The following is a 26,110-nucleotide window of genomic DNA, read 5'->3' as shown; positions in this document are numbered from 1 at the left end:
TCTCAGCACCTGTGCTCCAACATCAGGCCCCAATCACAAGGTGAGGAGCCAGATTTCAAGGTGAAAGAGATCTGCCATGAAATGGGCTAAAAATAGCTGGATATTCTTGGGAGGGGCTCAGATTCCTCTCAAAGGTCAGTCTGGCTTGAATCATTCACAGCTGCCATCCTACCTCCCCAGCCCCCAACAGGAAAAGGCAACAACTGTTTTCTATAGAAGTTTATTCCCAAAACAGAGCGCGGCTTCACGGAACAATTTACACAGACAGGACAGAGGGCCGCTGGGCTGGAGGAGGGGAACCCCCCAGAGAGGGGCATCGAGGAAACCTAGGACATAGCAAACTCACCCTCCCACCCCCAGCAGGCCATTCAGCCCTTCAAGAGCTGGGGTCCTTCTGGGTAAGAGTTTGGGTCCTGGCTGGTGGGATTTAGCTCTAGTCAGGGAAGTAGAATTTCTAATCTCCCAGGAAACTGCTTCCCAAGAGTATGCATGGGGTGGTGGGTGAGGAGGTGTCTGCATAGACCACCCCCCAACCCTGCACAGCCACTCTCCCCAGTGGTTAGAGGACGCCTACTCTCAAGGTCTTCTAGGTCTGGGGACTCAAGGCTGACCTTCGGCCTGGGAAAGCTGGGGGTTAGAAAACCCCTCAAGATGGCCAGGTCAGGGTCCTCACAGGTGGGTCCCCCAAGTCCCTCTCTTACTTTCCCTACCTTTCACTTGTAAACAAAGGGGAAAAAAATTCTCTACTGTAAACAAAGTGTAAAAGCTCAAAGTTTTGAGTTGTAAACAAAGTAAAAACATTTTTTGAATCTGGACTTGTAAACAGTAACAAAATTTTAAAGTCTCCAGTTCTGGACAGCAGACAAAATAGCAAAAGTAAGAGTTTTGTGAACAGGGTCGTAACAGTCACTTTTCCCTTTTTAAAGGAATAAAGGAGGAGTGGAATAAAGTCACTTCCTGCAGCCCGGGTGCCTAGGGCCACGGAGGATCCTGTAAACATAGGAGTCAGTGGCACCTACATTCTGGGTCTTGAATTCCCTTGTTTCTGCTCCCTTTGCTCACCTTCCCACCTTAACCTTCAGAATCGATTCAAGCAGGGGGCAGTGTCAGGGAATCAAATGGCACCACAGACAACTTTTGTTCGCTGCAGGGGCAGGTGAATGACCCCTCCACCGACCCTCTGCAGGAATGTCTGACTAGAGGCCCGAGCCCCTCCCCGTGGGAGACAGGGAAGCCTTGCTCTGTAAACACGACATCAGCTGCTCCACCAGCACCCCACAGCATCAGTCCTAGGTCATAAGGCAGTAAGTGGCAGGGACTCCACATAATAAACACACACATCCACCGGGAGGGGCGGCATGAGTGAGCCCCCATGAGGAAGTCAGACGACCCCTGTTTCCAAGACCAACCCCCAGCCCCAGAAGTTTGGCCTTTGGGGCATTCAAGAAAAAGCAAAGGACAATTCTGTGCTTTGGGCCCCTGATGATACTCAGATCAACTTGGGGGTGGAATAGGGGGAGGAAGGCATATGTCCCACCCATCTGAGTCCACCCCAGGAAGAAGAGAGAGATGAGCATAGGGTTTGCTCAGGACCCAAATGGGGTCAAACTGCATGTCTCCCTCTATCTCCCTCCCCCTCCCAGCCCAGCCTCAAACCCCCCAGGAGACAGAAAAGCTGAAAAATAACATAAGCATCTCTCTGGTTACAAAGGTACAAAACGTATAAAAGTCTCCCTCCAGTCCCCCCTCTCTGCACTTGTCACACGCATGCTCACAGATGCGCATGGAGCCTCAACCCTGCCACGCCAGGGAGAGCTGGGGCACCCGCCACTGGGGAGCAGGAGGCTGCCTTGGGATCCGCCCCCACTCCTGGAGTCTCTCCTGTTATCCTCTGTCACCCTCAGCTGTTCCTCGTCCACGCCGTCGTCCTCTCAGGAGTGACCCTCACTTCTGGGAACTCTGGAGGCACATGAGGAAATCAGAGATTGATGCCCAGAGGGCTCCAAGTCAGGCGGCTCTGGATTCCCCCACCACATTTGGCCTGGCTGTTCCCCTTGCCTCCACCATTGCTCTTGCCTCTTAGCCCCCAGCGCCTTCATGCCCACTCTGGGGTTCTCACAGTCCTTCATTCCATGCCCCTAGACTCAGCAAGGCTCCTTGGCTGCCTAGGTCTTTTATCTGAGTGCTTCAAGAGCACCTACTGTGTACAGATGCTATGCTGAGCACTTGACAGATATTATCTCATAGATTTCCACGTCTCAAAGAGTTTATTACTACAGACTCCTTTACAGATGAGGAAACTGAGGCCCAGAAAGACTTGCCTCTGCCTAGGGTCATGCAGCTAGTGAGGTAAGACAGAGCTCAAACTCAAACCTCTGTGACTCCAGAGCCTGAACCCCTGCTCAGTCCCTAGTCTACCTCCCAAACAGCTAGACCCCAAAGTTAGACTGCAGGGGGACCCAGGCAGTGGGTTAGCTCCCTCTGGTCCCTACCCCGCAGCAGCCCTCAGTGCCCAGGCCCCAGGACTCCCAAAACCCTGCTCCTTTCTCCTTTGTCCTCTCTCTGCCCTGGGTCCTGGTCAATTCTGTTGGTCCCCTGCCCCACCCCAGGGCTCCCTTCCTCCCCAAGCCATCTCTTACCCCACAAACCCCCAGAGCCTGACCCAGCTGTTTCTCCTCCTTGAAACTCAACTCTCTTCTTGGCTTACAAGACTTGGCAGCTCCTGGTGCCTCCCCACTCCCACCAGTCCCTCTCAGACTCCTGTGTATCCAGCTACTTCCTGGGCCTGTCTGCCACTCCCTTCCCCACAGATGCTTCATAGGTACCCGAGATGAACCAGGTTCCAACTCAGTTCCTGTGAGCCCCACCCCAAAGTGTCCACAGACAGGAGGAACTCAATATTGACTGAATACATCGATGAATGAATGATTTATCCTCAACAAAGCAAGCTCTTCAGCCTGGTATATTCTGGCACCACTTCCAGCCTCTCCTTGTCCTATACGACCCCCTAGGCAAAGCTTCCCAAGCAAGGCCTCCTGCTCTCCTCCCTGCCCCTTGCATATTCCAGGTCATCTCCCACTTCTAGGCCTCAGCTCCTGTCCTCCCCTCCACTAGCTCAACACATTGGAAGGCACCTATTTCTCCTTAGCCTGGGAGGTGCTGGGAAGGCTGGCTGGCCCCAGTCACACAGCCAGCAAGTCACTGCTAGTCACAACCCCCATTTCTTGCCAGATTCCTGTCCCCAGCCTGTGGCCTTCTGGCTGTGCCCGGCCTGGGGTAGCCCATACCTGTCTGCCAGCCCTCATCCCCTTCTGTGGCAGAACACAGGGCAGGGCACACAGGAGGTTGCCCTAAGCTGATGAGGGTGCAAGCAGGTGGCTGGACCATACTTACTCTGAGTCTGGCGACAGCTCCGAGATGCTATGAGATGTGGCGGAACGTGGCGTGGAGGGCCCAAGCACAGAGGCTGTGGCAGAAGGTGTGGCAGTGGTATGAGGGCCCGAGGGTGTGCTTGAATATTGCACGGAGGAGAGGGCCGAGGAGTTGAAAGAGGCAAGGATGGAGGAAAGAATGTCCAACTGCTCTGTGGAGGGGCCATGGCTGGGGCCACTGACCGGGTCCTCCCTAGCTCTGAGCAGCTGTGGGGGTGGCCCAAGGGCTTCACGTGAGGGGTGCCGGCTAGGCACCTGGTCCAGCCGCTCCCGAGAGTTCGAGCTCCTAGACAGAGAGTCCAGTGGCCGGGATGGCAAGAGGGGGTCCCTTGAGAGTTGCCGCTGGGGAGACAGGGACAGAGGTGGGGGCTGTGGATCAAGGTCCCGGGTGCAGCGGGGCGGGGGCAGCGTGCTCAACCACTCTCGAGGTGCCCCTAAGTCCAGCGCATCCCGTGACCCGAAGCGGCCAGCCATGGCGCCAGGGTAGTCCCGGGGTGGCTGCCTCCGTGGCAGGGTGCTGCCCCGATCTCTGGGCTCCAGTCGGCCCGGTGCAGCGTCCATGCATTCCTGGGACCCTGGCCGGCTCAGGGGATGTGGAACAGGGTCAGGGGCCTCCTCTAGTCGCTCACGGCTCAGTTGCCGCCGGAGGAGCAGGTCCAGCTGTTCTCTAGAAGAGTAGCGGCTGGCTGGCTGTGAAAGACTGCCTGTGCCCCTGCCAGCATAGATGCGACCATAAGAGGCAGCTGGCACAGCACGGTGGCCCAAGGTGGCTGCACGGCACCAGGACAGCTCAGGGGCGCCTCGGGTCTGTGGCACCAGTGGGTATTGCAACCGGTTCTTCAGGATGCCTATGAGAGGAAGAAAACGGGGGGCAGGGTGTGTGTGGGAGGGGGAGGGCAGGCAGGAATTCCTGAGTCTAGGGGTGTGGCAGCCCTTGGGATCCTTCCAACACAGGGTTGGGAGCAGCAGAGGCAACCCTGGTGGTCCCAGAGAGGCAGCAGGACAGGGGTCAGAGTGGAAGGGCAGTCATCTTCCAGTTGTGGTCCCAAGGCGTGGGGGAAGGCGGGCAGGTCCCATGGTGCAGGGGATGGGGCAAACTCCCTGAGGTCAGAAAAGGGGCAGCCCTCAGATCCTGACAATGCAAGCCTGGCTGAAATGCAGGAAGCCCGTGGGTTGGGCAGGAGCAGTCCCCAGGGTCCCTGTGATGCAAGGGTGAGGGCAGAAACCTCTTTTCTCCGAGTTCCCATAAGAGCAGAGTGGGGGGCAGAAATCTTCCAGATCAGAGCAGGAGCTCTGGAATCTGGGTGGGAGGCCAGGGGGAAGCAACTCCTAGGGTCTCTGAAAACAGACGGGCTGGCGCAGGAGTGGTTCCCTGTGGTCCCCCTGTAGTGCCAGCCAGGGTAGAGGGGGACAGAGAATTCCCAGGTCAGGATAGGAGCAGTCCCTGAGGACCATGAAACAGGCTAGAGAAGCAGAAGCCCCCCAGGTCAGAATAAGAAGAGCTCTCAGTTTGGGATGAGGAAGCTGCAGTCCCTTGGCTCAGGGCATGAGCAGCCCCCAGCATTCCTGTAGTGCGGGCCAGGGCTCAGGGACTGTACCTTTCCTCTGGCGCTGGGCCCGGCCCAGAGAAGTCTCATCCCCACTGGTCAGGGCCGGGTCTGGCTGGTTGTTGTTAGCTGCATCCTTGTTGGTGTCCAGCCCCAGGCGCCTTTCAGAGCCCCAAGTCTGCAGAGCACAGGGGGCTGCCTCACACTCCCCCAGGGCTGGCCAGTAGGACAGGAGGTCATTGCCATCCACATCTGTGGAGCCAGGGCAGGTTACAGGAGCTTCTGGGTTGATCCCGGTGACTCATGACCCCTGACCCTAGACCCTTGAAACCCTGGCTGTTCTCCTTGAGCAGAGGTGGGAACAGGAGGGTATCTCCTAGAGATCAATGGGTAGGGGTGACTGGTGAACCCCCTCCCCTTAAATGGAGGTAGACAGAGACTAGAAGTCGGGGAACCTGATGGCTGAGGGGTCAGAAAGACCAGGCTGAACCCCAACCGCAGGAAAGATGGGGAGCTGGAGGGATAACAAATGGGGCATCCCTTGGTCACCCAAGGGGTCAGAGGGCGCCTGGCACCTTTGGGGTGGGTGAGGAGCCTCTCACTCTGGGCTGCCCGGCGGAGTGGCCGTTGGAAGCGCCCCCGCGTCCGGCCATTGTCCTCGCTTTCTGAAGATGGAATGGAGAGACTCCTCTCCTCCTCCAAGGACAGGTCACTGTCGGAGTCGGAGTCTGCGCCTGGAGTTGGGAAAGTCAGAAGGACTTTCAGAGGTAAGGGACTTGGAGATAAGGGAAGTTGGAGTTGAGGGTCTAGAGGTGGGTACGGCAAGGGGGTTAGGGTTGGGGATGGGAACCTGGGCAGAGCTTGGAGTGGAGGTAGAAGCAGAAGGGCTGGGACTTAGCAGAGGGAAGGACGAATCAGGAGTGGATTGGGAGAACCAGGGCTGGAGAGGTAGGTGCCTCCTGAGGCAGGGACCTTCGGGGAGATCGTCCCACCCCAGTCAGCCACTGCTCCCAGTATGGGGCAGAAGAAAAGGGGATGGGGAGAAATCCTCTGCCTCCCTCCTCCCTGCCCCAGGCCCCAACTCCACCAGCATCTCGATGGAACATGGCCACGTCCAGGTCAGTGGGGCCAGCATGAGCCTGGAGGCTGTGGTCAGTGTGGTCAGCAGCTGAGCCATGTCGAACCAGGACATTGTCCCTGGAAATGCAGGAGCCCCCCCGCCATGAAAGAGGGATGTGATGGGGTGCCTTGGAGGCTGGAGTGTCTTTGAGCGCACAGCCAGCTGCGGGTGGAATGGCATCCCTGGGTGTGTGGTGGGAAGCATTTAGGGCAGAGGCAGAAGCAGGGCCCCAGATGGCCGAGATGGGTAGAGCCACCCACCCTAGGACCTGGTCATGCCAAGCCCTGGTAAGGTGGGGCTGGACTAAGCTGAGTGTGCCCTCACAAGGAGGCCCTTCCCCTCACCTGAGGTAGCTGCGGCCCCGCTGGCTGTCCTGGTCCTGGGTCCGGCCAGAGCGGGCGCTGCTCACAGAGGAGACGGTGGAGGCACCCAGAGTGATGCGGATGAGGCCACTCTCTTCAAAGAGAGCCGTGTTGTTGTAAGCCCCAGGTCCCTGGGGGTGGTGGGGACAGAATGTGAGCCAACCCTGAAGCAGCCTCAAACCCTGGCTTCTCAGGGCCCCCATCCCGACTCACCGTCCCAGGTGCTGGCCTTGCCTCCTCGGGTGCTGCCTTCCTGCCCAGACAGGCTGGCGTCCAGGCAGCCCGAGCGTCTGCATTCAGCACACAGAAGAGCAGCAGCGCCGCCAGGCCCTGTGGGTCAGCGAGGGTCAAAGCAGGGTCGGCAGGGGTCAATCAGGGACCAGTATGAGTCACTGTGGGTCAGCAATGGGGGTCAGTCACTGCAGGCTAGCGTGGGTCAGTGAGGAGCCCATGCGGGACTCAGTAAGGGAGTCGGGGAAGGTCAGCAGGGGAGAGGTTGGAGCAGCAGGAGTGGCTGGAGTCGGTCAGGTTGGTGTGGATCAGCAAGGGGCCGGGAGCCTCGGTGTTGGTGAAGGTCAGTCCAGGATCAGCACTCAGTCTGGGATCAGTGCCTAGGTTAGAGTCAGCTCCAGGTCTGGGGGCAGCAGCTAGGGCCAGTGTCTGGTCTGGGGTAGTACCCAGCCTGGCAACAGTTATCCAGTACAAGTCAGCTCCAGGCCTGGGGTCAGCATCTGCCTAGGGATGGCCCCAGCCTACTGAAGGCCCACCTGGTTCTGGGGCGAGGGAGGGGCACCAGAGTCACCTGGAGGCCGCAGAGTCCTGCATGGAGGTAGTGGAAGGCCAGGATGCTGTGGTTGACTGCCAGGAGCCCAAAGAGCCAGGAGGCACTGACCAGCAGAAGGAGCAGGAAGGAGCTGCGAAGGGTCCTGCTGTGGGCACATGGGAAGACAAAAGAGGACATGCAAGGCTCATGTAGGGCTCATGCAGGGAACACAGGAGGACACACGGGCCACACACGGAACGTGAAAAAAAGGAAGTCACACGGGAACATGGAGGTCTCTGGAGGACACTGGGGGAGATGAGAGGTCCCACAAAGAAGCAGGAGAGCAGTCAAAGGGCCATGAGGACACGTGGGAAAAACACAGAGGTATGGGAGCCACAAGGGAGGGCATGGAAGACAAGTGGGAACACACAGGGCAGGGGGCCAAGTGAGCCACCCAGGCCATGGGAGACTCTGGGGGGACCCAGAGGACAAGGAGAGACAGCAGGGCAGAAGCACATGTGGGCCCACAGTATAGTGAGGGCGCCAGAGAGGGACCGCAGGTCAGGGCAGGTGTGACTTCATTCCTTCATCCAGAACTTGGAGCCCAACCTGCACCAGGGAAGATCTGGGGGCCCCAGACCCCACCCAGGAGGACTTGTCATCCTGAGAACCCCCCTTCCTCCGGCCAGCCAACTCACAGTGCGGAGGTCTTCTTGGCCTCCCTCTGCCCTGTGGAGCAGGATGTGCGGGCAGCGAGGAGAAACATGGTCCCGTTCATCTGGACCCACAGCCGGACATGTGGGGCCGGGCAGGGCAGAGAGAGAGAGAGAGGCAATGAGTGAGAGAGACTAGGCAGAACCAGTGAGAAATTCACACATATACACACACACCAAAGGAGCTGAGCATTACAGAAAAAGAAATGGAGAACCAGAGAGGGACTGAGAGATAGAGAGATGCAGAGGCATGGACAGGCGACTGAATCTCTGACCCCCCGCCCCCATCTCCATGCCAGTTGAATGGGGGTGGTCACTGACCAGAGGACAGAAAAAATGAAGGCCGAGCCCAGGAAGCCTGCAGAATGCCATCTGGCTGCCCTCAGCTGACTTCACTGCAGCTCCACGCCCCCATGAGGGAGGGAAGTACAGAAGGGGCACTAAGCCCAGGGCACTCACCACTATGACCAGGACAATAGGGCCAGCAAAGCTCCAGATGAGGGGCTCGTGGACTGAGATCCAGCAGAAGTCAGGGTTCCCATAGCCCTCAGGGTCCAGGCCCACAGCAAGGCCTTGGGAAGAGAAAGGGTAGAACTGAGGGCGTGTGTTCCAGCACTGCTGACCAGCCCATGTATGGGAGAAAGCAGGGGTGAGGACAGAGCAGCACCCCCATGAATAGATGGCTTGGGGTTTGAGGTTGGGGGTCATGAGCAGGAATGGGGACAGGGTCAGGGGTCAGGCCATGTGATGGATGGAGATTGGGGGTCACAGCCCTCACCCAGCAGCACAGCAGGGACGCCCCAGCCCAGGGCATGGTAGAAGCGCATGGCGCCACGGTCCACATTGCGTGGCTCAACCTGCATGCGGTAGAGGTGCAGCCCCTGCACGAAGAGCCACGCAAAGGTGCTGAGGAAGAAGTAGTGCAGGAGGATGGCGACTGCAGTGCACACCAGCTGAGGGTAGGGGGCGTGTGTCAGGACCTCTCCTGCCTCACCCACCTCTGACCCCTACCCCAGGCATTTGCTTCGCACCTCTCACCCCTAAACCACAATATCTTACCCCAGCACCCTGCCAAAAACCCTGGCCCCAACCTGAGAATCCCTGACCTCTGACCCTGAGTTTTGGCCCCAGGCCTTCTGGGCCAGTAGGGTCATTGGGACACAAGTTCCCTGGCCCTGATCCTGCACCTGATTGTGGGTCCTGTGAATCCCCAGCAGGAAGAGGAGCTCTGCCATCCCCAGGGCGGCTGCCACATTGGCATGGATCGCACGCACATTGGACTTGAGGCTGCGCAGGCTCAGCAGGACGGCTGCAGTCAGCACTAGCGCAGCTACAGACACAGCCACGACCACGTGGGTGAACACAGCCAGCAGCTCCAGGTCGCCCTCCAGCCTCTACAGAGACAGGGATGGTTGATGGGCTGTTGGGCAGAATCCCCGTGTCCCTTTGACCCCCCACTTCCTTGGGACACTGAACACAGCCTCACCTCACGGGGAGAGGCATCCATGAGGACCCCAAAGGTCCCTGTCCGGCTGCAGCGACACCGTGCATGGGACCCATTCCTGTGCACTAGCTCGCAGTCACGTGCTGTCCACACACCATGCTGCTCCGCCCTGCAGCCACAGGGCAGTTAGACACAACTGTGACCCACTGTCAGGCAGGGGTTTGTGAGAGATCATAGGAAGGGCTGAGGGTGTCTGGAGTTGGGGTACAGCATTCCTCATGGTTCGGGTTGCATGACAGCACTAGTGGGGGCCCCAGGGGTAGACTGGGACTATTAGTTGGCCTCCCAAGGGCTAACAGGGGACCAAGGGTTTCCAGAATGGGGGTCCTCACAGGCCAGGTGGGTCCCACTGCACACAGATCGCCTTGCTCCGATTCGCTGTCTGTAGCAGGCGAAACTCTAGGCTGATGGGGGACTCCAGGACTCCCCTTAGGAAGTTGCGTCCATGGAACACAGCCACGCTGACCACCGGGGAGTTCATAACGGGGTTCTGGGGAAGCCTGGGGAGACACCCATCTGGGCTTGCACACTGCTGACCTCCCCACACTCAGCCTGCTTGCCTCACCCCATCTTCATGCCACTCGCCAGAGCTGACCCAGGGTCTGGGATGTCCCCAGAGTGGAAGTTGTTTCTAAGAATCCTTCCAGCCTCTGCTGAGGAGCTGAGCAGCTCCAGGGGACCTGCAACTGTTTGCCTCTGATTGTCCTCCCTCCTACCCCCATCTGACCACCATCAGTCAGCCTGTCCTTGTCTGTCTCTGTCAGCCCTTTGGTCTCTCTGTACCTGGCTCATGGATCCCTCCTGTGTGTGGCTCTGTGTCTGTCAGCCAGGGGCTCTGCCACTCTGCACAACTCCAGAGAATAAGATTCACACAGAACCCAGCAAGGACGGGGCTCCCTGGAGCTGTGCTCCTCTCTGTGTGTTGTGAACCTATGCATCTACCCACCAAAAAAGGGGCTGCCGGGCTGAGAAGTTCGCAGGAAGCTCAGGGGTGAGGGGCCTGAGTACCTGGCACCTCGGCGTTCCGCCTGGAACTGGGCAGGGAGCAGTCCCCCCAAGGTGCGGTAAACAAGGAGAATGATAATGGAGATCCCAGGCTCTGGCTCTGGCGGGGCTGGTGGGGGGACCACACTTGAGGTGGTGGAGTTTTCCATGCTGCTGCTTGTGGGCAGAACTGCCAGGAGAGGAGGAGGAGCTTCTGTCAGTGACCTCTGACCCAAAGCACCCACCAACCCAGCTCTGAACGTGATCAAATATGGGGGTCTCTTCCCTACGGGAGCAGAATTGGAGAATGCAGGGAACAGGAACCCAGAAAGGAACAGTCAAGGCCTGGGAGGGATCATCTGTGATGAGGGAGAGGGTCTGACAAAGTGAAGGTGTGGCAAGGTGGAGAGTGGAGGGGAGATGTGGGAGGGTGGAGGGTGGAGGGTGGAGGGGAGATGTGGGAGGGTGGAGGGTGGAGGGGAGATGTGGGAGGGTCTGACACTGGGGAGGTCTGGAAAGGGGAAAATTGGGAGGAGGGCAACATGGTATCTGGTTGGGGGGACAGAGAGACAGGACTTGGCCCAGGGATCCCCCAGGGGCTCTCACCTTCAGATGGGGATGGCCGTGGGGACTGGGAAGGCAGCAGCACATGGGTGTGAGGATCCCAGGCATCCTGGCCCCGAAAGAGGTTGCTATGGTAGCGGGGGTAGCGACGGGCACCCCGGGGAGAACTGGGGTGCTCCATGCGGTCAATGCTGAGCACTACCCGGGAGAAAGAAAGGGGAGACCCATCATGGACCTCTTTCCCCTGCCAAGGGTTCTACTCCCTTTTACTCGCATCCCACACCTGAGTCCCACAATCCGTTTTCCTTGCTACCAGCTCAGAGCCTGTCCCTACAAAACACTGAGGGTGGTGGCTGAGTCTCCTGCCATTAACATTGGCATCGATAGCCACAGCCCCTCAGACCTTCAGGTACCTGCCCTTTCATGGCCCCCTGCCGTGCCCCCCCCCCACCCCACCCACAACGCACTGATATTAGGCGTCACCAGCCCCATGGGATTCAGGTATGTGAGTTCCATATTCCTTGCGAGCGTGGCTGCATACTCCTCCAGGTGTCTCACCAGCCCTGCGCTGCCTGGGGAGCCCCCAGGGGCCCGCTGCCCCAGTGCTGCCCACAAGTCCCCTGTCTCTGGAGCAAGCAGTGCAGAGCCGGCCCACAGCAGATTCTGGGAGGATGGAGATAGAATTGGGCTCAGCCAGGTGGTGAGGATGTATGAGGGGATGGGGCAGGCATAAGAGGTCTGGACAGGTGCTCAGAGGGGCCCCAACAAGCAAGGGGGTGGGGCTGGAGAGGACAAGGGCAGAGGGAGAGCCCAGGCCCTTCACTTCCCAAGAGGACAGCAAGGGCCTGAGCTGGGGATCCAGGGACAGGAGGCTGGGAGCTGGGGGGCTAAGGCAATGAGAACACAGGGCACAGCCCCACCTCATTGAAGTGGGCGTCCTGTGTGGCTGTCAGCCCGAAGCCCTGCTGATGGCTCTCGAAGGCCAGCAAGTGGGCCAGCAGGCGGGCAGTGACTCGAACATCTTGGCTAAAATAGTGGTCAGTGTGGCCGGTCACCTCCCGTAGCCGCTGAGCCAGCTTCTTGGCCTCCATGGTATCCAGTGCCGTCTTGTTCAGCTCTAGGCCATCCAGCTGCCAGGACAAGGAGATGGTTGCTCTGTGGTCCCTTAGGCCTTCCTCCAAAGCCTCACAGGGAGAAAGCCTTGCCAGATTAAAGGGCAACCAGGAAAGGCTGAGGAGGTCAAGGGCTAGGGTGTGGTATCTGGGGCCCACCACAGGCCAAGGAAGGTCTTAGTTTGCAGGAAAAGTTCTGGGCAGTCTCACCAGCAGACTGAGCTCTCGAAAGGCAGGGGAGGTACAGTTGAAGAGGTCGGGCTCCAGCCAACCCTGGGCCTCATCACACAGCCGCACAGCAGCACCTGGAGGCAGGCAACCCCTGATCAGGCCTGGGGCCTGGATACCTTTGCTGAGGAGATAACCGCAGCACCCTCTCCTATCCTAGGGGATAGTCAGAGTCATGAGCATCTACAGCTGCACCCCTGGAGGTAGTGGCCCAAGCCCAGGTAGGCACCAGCTGCTTGTCAGGCAATTCCTGAGAGGGCTGTAGACCATTCTCAACCAGCAACCACACAAAGCACAAGAGTGGGGCTGCACACACTCACCCATGTGGGCCAGGACAGGCTCATAGACATGCCGGTTCACACAGACACACACCAATGCTCACCAATTACACACACGTATGGACCAGACCAGCACACACACAGTGCTCTCTTGCACACACACAAGACATGCCAACACAGAAGAGGGCTTCTAGGAACATCCAGTGACCAAAGTCAGGTGGGAGGATTCTCACATAAGTTTTAACTGCCCCAGTGGTTACTTTGCTGTCATTTCTCTCCCTTGTCTCTGGGGTTGGGATGGAGGTTGAATGAGAATTGACTTGGATCTTAAAAAAGTTTGTAGCTACCAATAAGAGAGAGCCCAACTTAATCACAGAATCCCCTCCCTGCAACAGGTTCACAGACACGTGCACAGGCACAGAGACACACACATGAGCATGCGTACCCAGACAATCTCTGTCCAGCCACTGCAGAGACCTCAAGCAGCAGGGGGTGTTCTGAGGGGACCTCAGGCAGTGGGGAGGGCCCCCCAAGCAGCAGGAAGGAGCTATAGGGTCCTCAGACTGAGGAGGGATCTTTCGTGACCTCAGGCAGTGGGGAAAGTCCTATGGGGACCCCAGGAACTGAGGAGGGGTCAGCAGGGTCCTCAGGCAATAGGGAGGGGTCTCTGAGGATCTCAGGCATCAGAGAAGGGACCCTGGGGTACTCAGATAGCCAGAAGGGGCCTGCAGGGACTTCAGGCAGCAGGGAAGGGTCTGCAGGGACCTCAGACAGCAGGAGGTGTCTGCAAAAGCTCTGGCAGTGGGAGGGGGCAGCACACCTGAGCAAACACGTACCCCTTACCTGCACCCCGCAATCCTGCCCAGAAGCCAAGAGAAACAGATGGAGGCTCAATGAGGGTGTAGGGAAGGGCCCAGAGCCCCTAGTCGGTAGTGAGGGGCCCACATGGACTCCCACCCCACTTCCACCTCTTTGCAGGAACAAAGCCACCCAACTCAGGAAAGGAGATGGCTCTAGCAGTCAGAGGACAGGCCCACCCCCACCCTCAGTGATGTCCTCTCCCCCACATACTCACCCAGGGCCCCCCGGGGACAGGGCACTGTGGCCAGGACACCAAACTTTGTCTGGGGCCACCACACACCAGATCTCAGGGACTTGGGGCAGGCATCATAGAGCACTAGAGAGAGAAGAGGTGCTGAGCCAGGCAGTCAGGGTCCAGGGCAGGTGACAGCCACGCCCACTGTCCCTCCACCACCCACCCCACGGCCCACTGCCCGCCACTCCTGCTGGCTTCTCAGGAGCTGACCTGTCAGATTCTGTGACAGGTCAGCAAAGTACTTAGGGCAAAGGTAGGGTTCCCTGGGTGTAAGTGGTCTCCCTCAGGAGAAGCTTCCAGAGTCCCCAAGGAGCCAAGTGTGCCACTGATACGTGATGGTGGCACACTGGAGCCAGCCCTCTATGGGTACCGCTGGGTGGAGCCTGCTCACCCCGGCAGCCGCTGGCTGTCACCTCTGCGAAGGGGCTGTCACAGCTGTTGCACTGGCGGCCAAGGGCTCCTGGGCGACAGGGGCACTGCCCGCTGTGGGGTGCACATGAGCGCGAGGTGGAGCCCACAGGGTAGCAGTCACATGGGAGGCAAGAGTCACTGCCCCGTGGTCGGTAGTGGAACTCCTGTTTGAGGATGGGCCAGGGGCCTGAAGTCAGAGGTCAGGGCTTGGGGAATGAGTGGAATCAAGGACAAAGGGTCAACAGAACAGCGCTCATGGGCCAGAAGACACCTGGGCCATGCGTGAAGGCAAGGGAGGGATCATGGGTAAAGGATGAGAGACAGCAACTAGGTCACAGGACACAGGCAAGAGGTTAGGGCCCAAGTCAGGTGGCGGAGGTCAGCAAGCTGGACAGGAATTACAGATTGCGTCCAAGGAAGGGTTAAAAGGTCAGGGGCCAGGCGCACCTTGCAGTGACACTGCCCATTTGTCTTGTTGCAGTTGGGATCAAAACCTTTGTGAACATCACAGTTGCAGGGGCCACAGGTTGGGCTCCCCCACCAGCCCCGTGGGCACTGCTGGTCCATCCTGGGGGTGCATAGCCAGGTAAGATGCCTCCATGGTATCCCAGTGACCCTCCCTGTCCCTGCCAGGTCTCCTCATCGCCTCAGCCCCAGCCTCTTACCTGTGCTCACAGTGGTGCCCGAAATAGCCACCCACACAGTCACAGGTATAGCCGTGGGGAGCTCCTGGGAGGTGCCGGCATGATCCCTGGTTCTGACAGGGGTTCAGGAGGCAGGCATCCACACAACCTGGGCCATAGTAACCTGCAGATTGGGTCAGAAAGCTCAGGACCCTGGTCACAGAGCATGGAAGGAAGCAGGCACCCATCCCAAGTCCCTGCCTCCTTCAGGTTCCCCAGTCTTCATCATGGGCCCCTAACACCTGCCCAGGTCACCCTTCCCCCAACCCTCTTAAGGCCCACCTGGCCGGCAGATGCAAGAAAAGGTCTGCCAGAGGTCCCGGCAGTCGGCGTGAGGTGGGCAGGGCCCAGAGGCACAGGCGTTGGTCATGACACAGCCAGGCTCCGCATTCACTTGGTGGCTGGGGGGTAGCAGGGCTGGGGAGCCAGAGGGTGTGGAGCCGAGCCACACCCCCTATGGACACACAGCCAGCAAGGGGTGAGACTATGTTAAGGCACCTCAGCCTCAAGTACTGCAGAGCCAGCCACCCTGCCATGCAGTCTTCTGAGACCCTTAAAAAAACCCAGGCCTCAAAAATATCCCCAATTTGGTACCCCTGTGGGACTCTAATTGTGCTATTTCTGACACAGATTCCTAAAGGTCCTTGATAATCCAAGCTAGACTCCCACCTCCAATGCCACAGAAAGGCTTGACCTAGCTCTCAAAGCTGGGTCATTCACCCCCTTGCGCCAACCCCCACTTGAATGCTGCCTTTCAGGTCCCAAGGAGCCTCTGACCTCTGACCCCTGACCCCTGACCCTAATGCCCCATATCACATTCCCATGCTGACCCCCACCTGGATGCAGCCGACCAGACCCTGAGGAGCCTCCTCCGCACTGCCAGGGGGCAGGCCTCCCACGTGGAGCTGCTTTACCTTCAGGCCCTGCAACTCGCTCCCCACCGCCATGGTGTCCTGGAGGAAGGGGGGCAGTCAGCACTGTGGGAGAGGGGCCTGATGAACCCGTCATAGCCCAGAGTCAATCTTGGCCGCCTTCTAGCCCTTCTAGACTGCCCCCTCCCTCCTGGACCCACAGCAGACCTTAATATTGCTTGCTTTTGACCAGGGGTGGGTAGAGACTGGGGCAGAGACTAGAAGGGGCTTCTAGGAATCAGGCAAAGTGCTGGCTACAGAAGTTCCCCAAGACCAGACCCCAAATCTGGCACAAGGATGGCCTGAGAGTGGACCAATCTGGCTGGTGGGGTGGGCTCAGTGCAAGGATATATGGTGGGGAACTGGGGGGAGAACATCAGACTTGGTGCAGTGGAGGGAACTGAGAGGAGCTGAACTAGAGGTGGGGTCAAAAAAGGTGGATCTGGTTGGAAGGCTGAGAACAGGCTACCCTGGGGTCAGAGGCCAGACCTGGAAGAGGCTAAAGTCCAGTGAGACCATGAGGACATGGTGGCCCCGCCGGCCACCTGGTTCCTCCTGCAATTCCAGCCGCAGATCATGCCACCGGCCATCACTGACAGTCACCTGGTCCAGAAGGAGATGGGAAGCACGGCCCGAGCCCCTGGTCACTGTCACAGACAGTAACCCCCGATCTAGCTGTGGGCAGAGATGCATAGCCCTGGGGTTAGAGCCCTAAGTGGGCTGGGACTTGGAGGTGAGATCAGAGGGCTCAGAGGTCAGGAATATCAGAGGTCAGAACAGTGGGGTCAAGGTTATACCTGGCACACAGGGCACTGTGCCAGGGACATCATGTTGCTGATATAGTGTCAGGGGGCAGAGGATAGGACCAGGTGTTGTGGGTGGGTTGGTGCAGCTCGCATAAGAGAGAGCTATGCTGGAGCCCTGCACCTACAGAGGATATAATGACGGAAAGAGAATCAAGGGCTAGGGTCCAGAGCAGGGTCAAGTGTGGTTGGGACATCTGGCAGAAAAGTATGCTGTGTGACCAACCTGAACATACAAGAATGTCAGTGGTGGCCTAAGAGACTGAGAACTGAGAGTATAGGGAGGGTGAGCAGAGTGGACACACCTGGCAAAGGAGCGTGCTGTGTGGCCCAGCCTGCACTTGCATCAGGACCCCCTGTGTTGCCCGTGTCCGGAATGCCAGCCCCAGGTACCATGGCACAGACACAGCCATGTCACTTCCAAAGTTCCAGCTCAGTGTGCCGTTGCCACGGAAATGGTGGGGATGGGCCATAGCTAAGTGGATAAGAGAAACAGGGTTACAGCCCCTGCTCCAGGAGCAGATCTAACTCTGCAGGCACCCCCCACCCCATGCTGCCCACTTACTGAGCCGACAGTCTTTGCCGCCAAAGCCCACAGGGCAGTCGCAGCTGAAGCCACCCCAGCGCTCCGAGCAGAAGCCACTGTTCTTGCAGGGGCCTGAGTCACAAAAGTGTAGCTTGGCTTGGCAGCCTGGGAGAGGAAAGACATGAGAACAAAGGTTGGGGGCACAAGTGCTGGATAGGACTTCAGTGTCCAGAGGGGCTGAAAGAGACCAAGATCTCAGCCCCATTTTCTTTCGATAGGTGGGGTTGGTAAGAGTCAGGCCCTAAAGTCTGGGCTGTAGCATGGTGCTTGCCACCCAAAGAGACTGGGTTGAAGTCAGATGTGGAGTCACCCCATGGAGTCCTCTGCTCCCTCCCTATGATGGGGACAGGGCTATGGGCTGGGCTGGTGGAAGCTTCAGGCCTACCTGCCATGGTGCCATTATTTGCGACAAAAGCCGCCATGTCCATTCGGCGGCCATCAATGTGCAGGTCCCGCATACAGCCGATGAAGTCCTTATGGGACACGGGGAAGTTCTCGGGGAGGTTGGGGACACCCCCCAGAAGAAGAGGGCCCGTCAGGTCCAGGGACCTGGGGATCAGGGGTTTTGGTCATTGGTAGGACTGGGGCCAAAGCAGAGTTGCTCCTAGGGGGCCACAGGAAGCAGGGGGTAGGACCCAGAGGGTAGGGTGATTGAGGGAGGAAAATAAGGCCAAGCTGGGGAAGGAGTTAGGGTCTTACTTCAGTTGGGGTGCAAAGGGGAGCTCATGATGGGCCGATGGTCTGGGGAAAAGTAGGCGAACTGCGGTTAAGGGCTATGATGAAAGAGTGAGGCATCTGGCTGGCTGGGGAGGGGATGGAGAAGTGAGGAGTCTGGGGACTGGACATGAGATTAAGGGACTCGGAGGGGACGTGGGGCATTAGTGAGACTGGGGTGGGGAGGTGGAGGCTTTGGAGGACTGCCTGGGGACTGTATGTGGGAGGTGGAAGTCTGGGGTGGAATGCAGGATAGGGGGCTAGAGTGAGCAGGCTTTCAGGGTCTTTGAAAGGAGTAGGAAATCTTGGTGGTTTGGGGGAAAGATGGGAGAGTTTGGCAGGATGGGATGAGGAATGGGATGTGAAGGGTTGGAGTGGGCTTTGGTAGGCAGGGGACAAGGGGACCAGGGGCGGGGGCCTCACTTCTTGGAGCTTGTTTGCACACCAGCAGCCGCGCATGAGTAGTTGCCAATTTCAGCACCAAACTGCAGAGCCACGGCCACATCACAATCATCCACGCTCAGCACAGCCACCTTATCCTTGGAGGGGCCCTGTGCACCCCCTAGGGCATCTGTCCGGGGCTAAAGACCCAGGCACACCAGTCAACAGTGCCCCTAGTAACCCCCCGAGGAGCAGAAGTCAGCATCCCAACTCCCCTCATACCCGATGCCAGGGATGGTCCCCACCTTGTTGTAGTATTTCAGATGCACTGTATGCCATTGCCCATCACTCAAGCCCCCGGGAACTGTGGGGCTGACCACTGTGTTGGATTCACCTGGAGGGGAGACACATGTAGAACCATCAGGAGCAGTGGAGTCGCCCCATCTCACCCTAGTTATATAAGCACAGCCACTCCCAGGGCCACCCTGGATGCATCAGATCAGTCCCCCACTGGTGACTACAATGGCTGGCCCAGAGTGCCTTTGAACAGACAGGAGAAACAGACTTCTTGGAGGGAGGGACCTTCCCACAGGGAAGGACAAGGAGCTAGGTCTTCACTGCTTGTATGGCGTGGAGTGTGTGCTCAGATGCACAGTGAGGCAAACCTGAGGGGACTTGGGCCCTGCGTCCTCCAGCACACATGCACCCTCTCGCCGTCACATCCGGGGCACCCACCCGTAGAATATGTGAGCCGCACTTGGCCAGCCACGAGTTCCAGGGCCAGGAAGTCGTGCTTCTCGTTCAGGCGCCCGTTGTAGAAGAGTAGGCCGCTCTGCTGCACCGTGGCGAACCTGGGCGGGGTGGGAGGGGGTTGCGGGGGTGGGGGCGTCAGGAGCAGGGTACCATTTCACACCCACCATCCCTGCGAGGAGAAGGGGCTGGGGCGAGAGAGGAAGCGAGAGGGACGGCGGGACCGACCGAGGGGACGCGGGTGCAGCGAGGTCAGGAGACCCCGGGCGGGGCGTCAGGGGAGGGGCGGTGTCTCGTGGGAATGCCAGGACAGGACAGTCAGGAATCTGAGTCAGGGCAGGTAGGTGGGGGCGGCGTGGAGGCGCTCAGACATGGGGCGGGCACCTACGAGAGGGACAGCGTGAGGTGGAAGCGCTGCCGCAAGCCGCGAAACATGACGAACGAACTGGGCGGGAAGGAGCGCGCAGCCACCTCGCAGCGCGGGCCCTCGAAGGCGCCGCCTGCCGGGCATTGGCAGCGAAAGCCGCCGTTGGGCGCGTTGGTGCAGGTGCCCCCGTTGCGGCAGACGCCCGGCACGCAGCGGCCGGCCTCGGTGTCCAGCTCGCAGTCCTCTCCTGGGGGCCAAGCCGCGGTCAGAGGCGGTCACGCCCACGCCCGCCCCTGCTCTGGCCCCTTCAAAGACCGCGCGCCCAGAGGCCGGGTGCCAAGACCCCCGAAAGGTCGAGCTCTTCGGTGGACACGCCCCTTCCGTCTGGCCCCGCCCCGCGGCGCCGCCCCCTCCCCAGTCTCATCGCCGCCTCGGCGACTGCCTCTCCCGGCCACGCTCTACGGCTTCTGGCCTAACGGCGTCCACACCAGCCTCTGGCCTCAGAAGTCACGCCCAGTACTCACTCGCATTGCGGTCCCGCCCCCAGCCTTGGCCCGGCGCCCTGCTCACCTGTGAAGCGCGGGCGGCAGACGCATGTGTAGCCTCCCTCGCGCCGCGCGCAGGCTCCGCCGTTGCGACATGGGTTGGAGTAGCAGAGGTCGAGCTCGGTCTCGCAAAAGTCTCCCGTGAATCCGGGCGGGCAGCGGCAGCGCAGGCCAGCGATGGGTTGGATGGGTCGGAACAGCGTGGAGGCCGAGGCCAGGAAGGGCGCGGACGAGTCAAAGCGGAGCACGGACACACATTTCATGTAGTTCTCACAGGGCTCTCGCAGGCACACGTTGTCGTCGAAGGGCAGTACGTCGAGCAGGGAGCGGGCCGCCAGCGCCGCCCGGCGCACATACAACTGCTCCTGGAGCTCCTCGGAGCTGAACCAGGGCCCCGCAGCGCCCGCCCCGGCCCCACGTGGAGCCAGCGCCGAGAAACTCACATTGAGCACGGTGCCCCCTACGTCTGTGTCGTTCTGGATGTTGAAGATGAAGACGTCCTCAGCGGGCGTAGCGAGCACCTCAGCCACGCCCTCGAGGAAGCGGCCCAGTAGCGGTGACAGGAAGCGCTCCTGCCACATGTTCTCAAGGCGCACGGTCAGGCTGTTGGCCAGCAACTCCTCCGTGATGATGACCACGCGCAGCACACACTGCGCCGTCACGCTGTGCAGGCCATCTGCAGGTGGGGGCAGGGGCAGTGGTCATCCTGGGGCCAGTGGCCGCCCCTCCCTGGGACAAAAGAGGGCTGGGGCCAGTGATAGCCTAGGCCCCCAGAACCTCTAAGTCAGCAGGCTGACCCCACCAGGACACAAGGGAGTCTGGGGCTAGTGACCACCAGCTCCCCCAGCATCAAGGTGTCAAAAAGCCGCTGCTTCCTCCCCCAACCCGCAATACAAGGAGGGGTCTCGGCCAGGGATCAACCAACCCCACACAGTGCCCATGGGTTAGCAAGTCACTCCCCCAACAGCACTCAAGTACCCTGAGTACTCAGTAACTCACATTTCCCCAAGTTATCATGGTCAGCGGGCTACCCCAACTCAGGACACGGAGAGGAGCTAGGGCTACTGGCCATTCATTCCCATTCACCTTCCCCTTCTCCCCTCCCCCAGCATAGCAGAACCAGCAAAACATCCGCTACAGAAAACAAGGGTTCCAGATCAGGAATCACCTATCTCCTATTTTTGGTCAGCAAATTGCTCTTCCATAGCACTAGAAGGGGTCCTGGCCCAGTGAAGACTCAATGCCATCCTCCAGAATCCTGGGTTATCAAGCTCCAGGAGGATCTTGAACACACACACGCACACACACACACACACACACACACACACACACACACAAGCATTCTTGAGTTAGCAGCCTGCTCGCTACTCCAGATCTGGGTCCTGTGGTTTCAGTGACCACCCCAGAAATGAAGGTGAGGTGCTTAGCTGCCTTGTTCATCTTGTCCCCACACCCTAGCACATACTGGGTGGTCAATGAGGACAGACTGTTGAGTGAGTCGAGGAATAAATGAAGGTTGTGCCTTCTCAGGCAGTTCCAGGAGTCCCTGCTCCAGAACTGAGGAATGAGCACCAGTAAAGCCTATTTCACAACCTCTGCAGCCTCCAGTAGGCAGGACTTCAAGAGCCTCCCCACCTGCACTCTCCTATTGTGGAGGGGTTTGTGAACGACTGGAGCAGATGGAGCAGGAAAGAGGCAGGTAGACCTCTGGACATTTTCCCAAAGGTCAGGGTCTCAGCCCCTATGAAGCCACTCTCCACCTGAAGCTTCCATAGTAAGCTGCTGTTCCTGACCACTCAATTATTGGTCATTTCCTGCACAGATGGGGTAGGCATCAGACTGGACCCAAAGTAACCCTTTGTCTGAACATGGGCATAGCGTGGACTGACTGGCCCATACTGGCTTTGCCTGGGACCTCCAGAGGATTACCCCAGGACCGCTGACCTTTTGTCAGGAGGGGAGCTATCCCTAGGTAGCAGACAGTTCTTTACAGGCTTTATGGGGTCTGCTAGATGCCTTGGAATCATTGGGATTCTGTGGAGATTATCCAGGAACCTAAGCAGAGAACCTAACCTTGTGAGGTCTATGGCAGATCTTGTAGGGTGAAACAACCCTACCCTTAAGGGGTTCTTGGAAGGCTTAGAAATCCCTGTTTGATATGAGGTGCCCTGTGGAGTCCCTGAGACCTAACAGGTTGGGGTCACTGGGTCACTTGCCTGCCCCCTGCCCCTCACCTGTGACAGTCACCAACATGGAGGCCACCAGTGGGCGGTTATTGTCTAGCTTTCGGCTGAGTCGCAGCTCTCCACTGGTCTGGTTGACCACCAGCAGCTGCAGCTCATTGCCACGCTCAAAGGAGTAGAAGAGGTGGTCAGAGACATCGGGGTCATAAGCTGGGATGCGCCCAATAATGCCCGAAGGGAAGGTGTCCGAACGGTTGGATACATAGTTGTTGAAGAGAATCTGGAAGTTGTTGAGCACAGGGCTGTTGTCATTCTGGTCAATCAGGCGGACGTGCACAGTGGCCCGGCTGACCAAAGGAGCAGATGTGGCCTGCACCACAATCACATATTCTTGGCGAGCCTCATAGTCTAGGTCAATGAGTGCCGTCAGTTCTCCAGAGAAGATGTCCATTTGGAACAGCTCAGGGATGTTCCCCTCCACGATCTGGTACATTATATGGGCATTGGGGCCTTCATCAGGGTCCACTGCAGTGATCTGGGCCACCACTGAGCCCACAATGCTGTTCTCTTTCACCCGCACCTCAAACTCCTCAGCTGGGAAGACAGGTGCATTGTCGTTCACATCCTGCACCGTCACCTGGATACTGACTGGAGTCCGGAGTGGGGGTACACCTCTGTCCACTGCATAGGCAGTCAACTCATACACTGACACTGCCTCCCGGTCCAGCCGCCTCACTGTACGAACTATTCCAGAGGTGGGCTCAATGGTAAAATCTCCATCCCCGTCTTCACCATTCTGGAAAGTGTACTGGACCCGGCCATTGGCATGAGCATCCCGGTCGGTGGCTGAGATCTGCAGGACACTGGTGAAAGGTGGGGCATCCTCAGAGACCAACCCTGTATAGTGGGAGGCCACAAATTGTGGAGCATTGTCATTCACATCATTGACCATCACCTCCACATAAGTAGTGTCCGCCTTCTGTGGGATACCATTGTCTCGAGCTGTGATAGCCAAGGTGTAGGTCACCTGGTCCTCATAGTCTAATGGGGCCTGTAGTGTAATGGCCCCTGAGTCTGCATCAATGCGGAACTGGGGCAGGTTGTCCTCCAGGAGATAGGTGATACGAGCGTTCTCACCCACGTCATCATCAGAGGCACTGATGACCACTATGGTGCTGCCCACTGGCCGATCTTCATTCACACTCACTGAGTAGTGGGCACTTTGAAAAACCGGCCGATGAGTGTTGGCATCTGTGATGTTGATGTGCACATAGCAGTGATCATGAAGGGCCCGGTCAGATGCAGTTAGTACCAGCTTGAAGTAGCGTTCCTGTTTGTAGTCCAGTGGCAGAGCCAGAGTCACCAGACCCACACCCCCCTGGGTGCTGATGGCAAAGCGATTCCGGGTGTTGCCACCTGTGATCTGGTAGCTGATGGCACTGTTGGCATCACGGTCTACTGCGGTCACGCTGACCACACTGGTGCCCACAGCTGCATCCTCATTCAGTCGTAGGTGGTACTCCTTCATTGTGAACTCAGGCCGATTGTCATTAACATCCAGCACAGTCACTGTGACACTGGCTGAGGCAGAGAGTGGGGGTGAGCCATGGTCTCGAGCCTCCACACCAAAGAAGTAATGCTCCACAGACTCACGGTCCAGGGGACCACTCACAGAGACCCAGCCAGTGGCGCTGTTTATCACGAAGGGAGTATCAGATGCCACACCAGTTAGGGAGTACTCCAATCTGGCATTCTCCCCGTGGTCTGCATCGACTGCCTGAATGTGGATGACTGAATGACCCAAGGGAGCATTTTCCAAGACAGAGACTTGGAAGGGCGTGCTGACAAAAATAGGAATGTGGTCATTGATGTCCACCACTTGGATGCTGGCCAGGCCCGTGTTGTTGGACAGCGGTGGCCGGCCAGCATCCTGCGCCCTGATGCGCAAGGCATACTCTCTCTCTGCCTCGAAGTCCAGGGGTGCCACCACCTGGATCTCGCCAGTGAGGCTGTCGATGGCAAAGTGGCCACGGCTATTGCCACTGATGATGTTGTAGTGCACCAATCCGTTGGCGTCCTTGTCCCGGTCGGTGGCCGTGACGCGCAGCACCACCGTGTGGGGGCGCACATCCTCGCGAACCTGCGCCACGTAGCGCTTCTCGCTGAACTGGGGAGCGTTGTCGTTCTCGTCCAGCACAGTTATGTGTACGCGCACAGTGGCCGAGCGCGGCCCGGGCTCCTGGCCCTGGTCGCTGGCTTCCACCACCAGCTCATAGCTTTCCATGTGCTCGCGGTCCACGCGGCCGCTGGTGCTGATGAGGCCGGAGCGTGGGTCAATCTCGAAGGCGGCGGCAGCTGCAGCGCGCGCAGCTGGCGGCCCCACGAAGCGGTAGCGCAGGTTGGCGTTGGGGGGCGCGTCGCCGTCAGTGGCACGCAACTGCAGGATAGGGTAGCCCTCCTCCACATTCTCGCGAAGCGTCTCCCGGTACTGCGCTTGCTCAAAAACTGGCGAGTGGTCGTTGCGGTCAGCTACTGTCACGGCCACCATCGTGGTGGCCGAGAGGCGCGGCGAGCCGTGGTCCTGCGCGGTCACACGCAGGTAATGACGCTCCATGCTCTCGCGGTCCAGAGCTGCCGCCGTACGGATGAGGCCGCTCTGCGGGTCGATGCTGAACAGCTCCAGAGAGCGGCTATTCATGAGCGCCGCCAGCGAGTAGACCAGGCGCCCGGCCTCGCCGGCGTCCGGGTCCTGTGCAACCACGCGTAGCACAGCGGTGCCTGCTGCTTCATTCTCCGGCACCAGCGTCTGGTAGTTGTACTGCGGAAACTGTGGGTGGCGGTTTGCGGCGCGACGAAAGCGTGCCCGGTTCGCCGAGGTTATTTTCCTGGCTTCAGGACGGGCCGGGATTCCCGGGGGGCGCGGCCCGGGGCGCTGAGGGAGGAAGCGGCGGCGGAAGAGACCCCGGGAGCGCATGCGCTCGGGCGCCGGCTTGGGAGCTGTCCGAGACTCGCGGGGTGCTGAACCTGGTGCAGGAGCTGTCCTCGCCGTGCGCGGTGCTGAATCCAGCTCGGGGCCAGATCCCGAGGCCCCTGGAAGACAGTTCCGCCGGGGGGCTGTCCTTTCTGCTCCGGATGTCGTGGCTCTCTCGCCCTGACTCTTGCTCCCTATTGCCCATAATTCCCCACAGCAGCGCGCGGTGCCCACTCTTTTGCGGGCGCCTGTCCCAGCGTTCCGCTGGGAGGACACCGGCTTGGGACCGTGGTGCCGAACCAAAAAGTCTGAAGGGAGGGGTGAGCTGTTCCCCGAGCCCGGGACCCCTGGGGTCAGAGCCCCTGGTGACAGACTACCTCTTTGCAAAGGTCCTGTCCGCCCGCAAGAGGAGATCTCTGGGCGCCAGTGTAACATAGACCCTGGTCCCTGTCCTGTCTCTCGTTCGCGGCTGCCCAATGGCTGGACGCCGTGTTCAATCCTCAACTCCTCGTTCGGCTGCTCAGGGGGACCTCGACTGTTCCGAGAGCTTTGCCTTTCCCCTCGGAGCCCCACGAAGACAGGCTCCCTGACCCCCAGTCCAGGCCCCCCATCCTCCCGGACCCCGGGAGACTCGGGACAAAGAGCTAAGGCTCCGCCACCGATATGCGGCCTTAGCCCCGTAGTGGCAGCTAACCTGGGGTCCCAGCCCTGGTGCCCACCGCCCCCCAGCTCCTCCTGGCTGAGGGGGAACAAAGAGAGGAGAAGGAGCAGAAGTATGGGGGTCGACCGTCCCCCGAGACCCCTCCACGGCGGCCGTCTCGCCATCATCCCCCGACTCCCTGCACGGCCTCCACCGCCCCCCGCCCCAGTCCGGTCCTTGGTCTGGCCCCGCCGCTCGGGCCCCCTCCCGGGCCCCTGCCGCCGCCCTGGGCCCCCGCCCCTCCGCCTGTCTCTCCGCGCCCCCGCCGCCCTCTGGGCACCATCTACTCCACGGCCGGAGCCCCTCCGGCGTGCGGCCCCAGCTTTTTCCGCCCCCACCACAGCATCCCCGACGCTGCTGCCGCCTCCCGCCGCTCCAACATGGCTCCCGGCCGCCCCGATGG

The 26,110-nt window shown here is 59.3% G+C and overlaps 1 protein-coding gene across 1 annotated transcript; it reads right to left on the bottom strand.

The window, feature by feature from the left end:
* Positions 1-204: 204 nt before the first annotated feature.
* Positions 205-26,110, bottom strand: CELSR3 (cadherin, EGF LAG seven-pass G-type receptor 3). The gene is made up of 35 exons (XM_011980970.1): positions 22,088-26,110; positions 19,879-20,529; positions 19,330-19,555; positions 18,927-19,042; positions 18,497-18,585; positions 18,234-18,391; positions 17,482-17,645; positions 17,076-17,201; positions 16,816-16,985; positions 16,197-16,382; positions 15,633-15,749; positions 15,079-15,250; positions 14,779-14,920; positions 14,561-14,681; positions 14,094-14,277; positions 13,682-13,783; positions 12,311-12,405; positions 11,909-12,118; positions 11,456-11,651; positions 11,031-11,186; positions 10,449-10,614; positions 9,773-9,940; positions 9,423-9,549; positions 9,124-9,330; positions 8,715-8,889; positions 8,396-8,508; positions 7,922-8,001; positions 7,263-7,386; positions 6,674-6,790; positions 6,443-6,591; positions 6,066-6,175; positions 5,554-5,712; positions 5,030-5,230; positions 3,394-4,279; positions 205-1,959 (listed from the first exon to the last, which is right to left on the bottom strand). The coding sequence occupies exons 1-35, from the start codon at positions 25,833-25,835 to the stop codon at positions 1,932-1,934; spliced, it is 9,939 nt and encodes a 3,312-aa protein (XP_011836360.1). The 5' UTR covers positions 25,836-26,110; the 3' UTR covers positions 205-1,931.

The sequence above is a fragment of the Mandrillus leucophaeus genome, unplaced genomic scaffold (genome assembly GCF_000951045.1).
Source record: "Mandrillus leucophaeus isolate KB7577 unplaced genomic scaffold, Mleu.le_1.0 Scaffold22, whole genome shotgun sequence".
NCBI lineage: Eukaryota > Metazoa > Chordata > Mammalia > Primates > Cercopithecidae > Mandrillus > Mandrillus leucophaeus.
This window is presented reverse-complemented; position numbering and strand designations above follow the sequence as displayed.